Source organism: Alligator sinensis, unplaced genomic scaffold (genome assembly GCF_000455745.1).
Source record: "Alligator sinensis unplaced genomic scaffold, ASM45574v1 scaffold660_1, whole genome shotgun sequence".
NCBI classification, from domain to species: domain Eukaryota; kingdom Metazoa; phylum Chordata; order Crocodylia; family Alligatoridae; genus Alligator; species Alligator sinensis.
Genome location: NW_005842237.1, coordinates 1755199 through 1759105, shown reverse-complemented (window position 1 = coordinate 1759105; position 3907 = coordinate 1755199). Strand labels below are relative to the sequence as shown.

The 3907-nt window shown below is 37.4% G+C and overlaps 1 protein-coding gene across 7 annotated transcripts in view; it reads right to left on the bottom strand.

The window, feature by feature from the left end:
• Positions 1-3907, bottom strand: part of PLXNB2 (plexin B2) — a 351969-nt gene that overhangs the window by 63027 nt on the left and 285035 nt on the right. For all 7 annotated transcript variants that reach the window (XM_025208550.1, XM_025208549.1, XM_006027363.3 and 4 more), the window contains 2 exons: positions 3352-3500; positions 1857-1965 (listed from right to left, as the gene is read on the bottom strand). In XM_025208550.1, the coding sequence (XP_025064335.1) occupies positions 1857-1965; positions 3352-3500 (258 nt within the window). The remainder of the gene's footprint in view (positions 1-1856; positions 1966-3351; positions 3501-3907) is intronic.

The following is a 3907-nucleotide window of genomic DNA, read 5'->3' as shown; positions in this document are numbered from 1 at the left end:
TTCATGCTGCGGTAAGAAGCTAGCTGTGTTTTCTCGGGAAATAAGAGTGAAGACAAAACAAATAAGAGGAAACCATGTCAGAAGCTTTAAGGTAGCGAGCACTACATTTCCAGGTATGTATTGCTTGCCATTGCTGCATGTTTCTGAAATAAGAGCACTCTGGAGGGATCTCTTTCAGTAAACCATCTTACTTCTTAGGAACAGCTTGTTCATTTTTATTACTACGAAAACCTTAACTTGTAACCCCAACCAAAAGCATAGACTGAGGCATAATATAGCTTCAGTTTTCGGAAACTCGGTGCTTTGCTGATATTCATGTATCGAGTTCCCCTAGGACCTAAGTAGGAAGCAGTCAGACTCGCATTGCCTTTTTAGCACTAAGAGAGCAAAGTCATAAGTCATCAGACCATCTCTTCCGGGGGCAGGGAATTGGCTCAGAACTCTTCTGAAGAATTTAGATGAAAGGTCTTCTAAGCCTAGGTGGATGGGTAAGCCTTCCCTTCAATAAGCTATTTCATTTTTGTATGAAGATAACATATGAAAGATCGGAGAATGCTTTACTGCCAGAAGGCAAATGGAAGTATCAGTGCAAAGGTCATGTGACACAATGAGTTCTTGCTAAGCTCTTGCCTGGTTTAAGCTTAACAGAAATAGTCCCTGTTCCAGAGACCTTAACACAGCTCAAACAAAAAAGCAAAAAATGAGGCCTGGTACTTTTGGAAACTGATGGAGAGCGAGGATCAGTGCAAAGAGGTTCATGGAAAAACAAGCTTCAATGAAATACTGAAGGAGTTGAGTGGGTGCTTTTTTGCTTAAAAAAGTAGATGTCTTATTTCCCACAAAAGCATGTCTTAGGGGAGGGTCTGTGGCTGGAAGTCCTGGAAACAGCTGGCTGTGACTAGCTTTCTCTGCCCTATAAGAACATTCCATAGCTGTTATTCTAGCATCACCACAGATCTAGCTTCATCCCTTCCCTTAAGAGGGAAGGGACCTTAAGTGTTAACAAGAAGTTAGCATGAAGTTAAAACTGCTTCAGGAAAAGACTGTAGTAAAATTCAGAATGCTAGCTCAATCTCCACATGCTGTGTTTTATAGGTTTACTTATTAAACTATCAAATCTGACACTTGGATTATTTAAATCTCTCAGTGACAACAGTTCCCTATTAACTTCTAAAGACCACACAGATGCAACTGAGGCCACCAGCATCTACAAGTTCTGGTGGCTAAAGCCACAGGCTGCAACACTGCCACACTTGGGGCATAGCAATTAAGATGCGATTGAGACTCTCCTTTGGCATGGTGACAATAAAAGTAAATTGTATGTTTAAAATGACTGCACACCATGCTGGCTGTGGCACTACTTATTCTGTGTATGCTGTGCTTTTGAATGAACCAAACTGATGAAAAATATTGAGAGATTAAAATATGCAGCATCCTTACTTATTCTTCCATGGCTACACATTAATTTTCATGATTAAGAATACTGGCTAATCTAAACACACTGATAAACCCCAGTGCAATTACCATGCATCTGAAGAATGTCTAATTTTTCAATGCTCTTTTTCTCAGCACTGACAAATGCTAAATTCATTACAACCATAGGTACATTATTTGTTATTTGAATTGCAAACACCATTGACCTACTTTGAGTCTTTGTACCTGCTATTCTGGAAATATTTTTGGTCCTGTGGGAAAATAAGTTGTAAGAGATAAGCATTTTCCACTATACTTGAATGAATAATCACTGACATTGCTGTTGATTGAATAAAAGCTATGAGCACAACCACCTGTGTTTGTCCTAATGATGCATTTTAAACCAGATGCATGCTGTATGTTGAATAAAGCAGGGTACTTACTTGGTATGTAAACTGCACTTCATTTGTTGATCTACCTTGTTTTCCATTTATATTAACTTCAATTTCACCTTGCAATGTTTCTGTCACATTTCCAACTTCACACACAATCCTAGTCAGAAATAATGCAAGTTTATCTTTAATTGCATAACTTTTCACTCATCAGCTAAAAAGGTGGACTGAATGCACGCAGAAGGTGCCTGCTTGACCACACCAGGAAGTCAAATCTTTGCTTAGCTGTCGCATGGCACATGCAGAAGGGCAAGCTTCCCTTTTTCCGCAATATACTTTGAACACCGAAGTGACCACCACTGAGGTATATGCAAATATTTCAGTTCTGTATCTACCGGAAGTCAAACTCAGTACCCTTTGAATAGCAGCACCTTGTGATCATTATTGATGGGCTAAACGCAAACTAGTAAGTAGAATGATACAACAGCTTTCCAACCCCCCCCACACCTTTGTTTCCTTCTCTATTTTAAAACCTTAGCGGACACTTAATTACAAGCCACAGATTCTAATTTATTCTATTGTACATATGAGTGGAAAATGGGTTTCTTATGTTCTACTCAACTATTCTTTAAAGTAATCATTCTGAAATCAGAAAAAAATAAACAGCGTAGCTCTAGTAACAAAGCAGGATGTGAATGTATGCTATTGTTGCAGGCTGTGCACTGGCAGAGCTTTTTATGATGGGACCTACTAAAAGGAGCTTTTTTTTAGTTAGCATTTGCTCTTTCCATCTCAGAATGATTCTTATTCTTCTTTAAACAATGCACTATTGCCTAAGAAAATTTAAAAAACCCCACACTTTTACAACTACAACGTACTTAAATTAGGGCCTAAATAAAGGGTTGTCAAGTTCCACTGCGAATGACTCCAGAATTATCTATCTGGGTCCTGGCACATGGACAGCATTTTCCAAATTCTTGCAAGTCTTGGCATGTGCATTGCTGCTGTAATCTATGCTTTGTTTCTTATCCTGTCTACTATATTCTTAGAAGCTGCATCAAGTTTAGGAAGAGACAAGAAATGATGCTTTCAGAAGAACTTGCAGCTTTCAGTACCAGAACTCACTTGATTGGAGACAGGTGACAATGGCACTGCTTGAAATGCTAAATTCCTATTAACAATACCATCTAAGCTGTTGTATAATGCTTTACATCAAGTGATCTTGAAACATACCACTTCTTGAAATTATTTGTTCACTAAAGCGTGGACTGACAGTGATGCATTTAATTTGAAAACAAATAAATAGTTTACAGATATATGCAGCAATTATTCATGACAGCTTTTCAAACAAAATGCCCTAATCATAAGCGAAAATGCTGTTATAATTTGTTATTGTGCAGAAGTGCAAAACCTGGTTTTGTGCAAATCCTCAGAAATGTCAATACCAAGCATTTCAGGCATGGTGCATTGCTTCCTCCTATTAATATTTCCAGTAATTGTACAACTAATCCCTCTCCCCATAAAATTCAACATAGAAAACAATTACCTAGTAGAAACGGAGTAGAAGTCCTTTTTAAAAATACATTCTACTCCTGCTACTGTTATACTTCTGACATCATCTGCTGTTATACCCAAATTAGATCCCATTATGGTCAAAAGAATTCCACCACTCAGTGGTCCAGTCTCTGGTTGAATCTGTATGGGTAAAAATAGAAAGCAAATTTGAAACTAACAGTGGCTGTATTCCTTTTATTTACAGTTTAACTTGACATTAATTGCTGTCAATACCTTAGCATTAAATAAGGTTTCTTATATGGTTCCTAGAAAAAGAAAGGCTAAGACATTTCTTTATCTTAAGATCCAAGTTGATTTATACAACCCATAGTAACCTGCTGTAGATTTCATACTTCTAACAACTATAGAAAAAAGCCCCCAGCAGACTATGACTATCATCATATAAATAATTCCAGGTTAATGTTTATCCTGTTTATAATTTTATTCTAATTTAAAGCATGCGATATACCATATTTTGAAAGTCCCAAACATTGAGATTTCTCTCAAGACTATTCTGTAGAGGCACTTCTAGCCATCCTTCATATTTT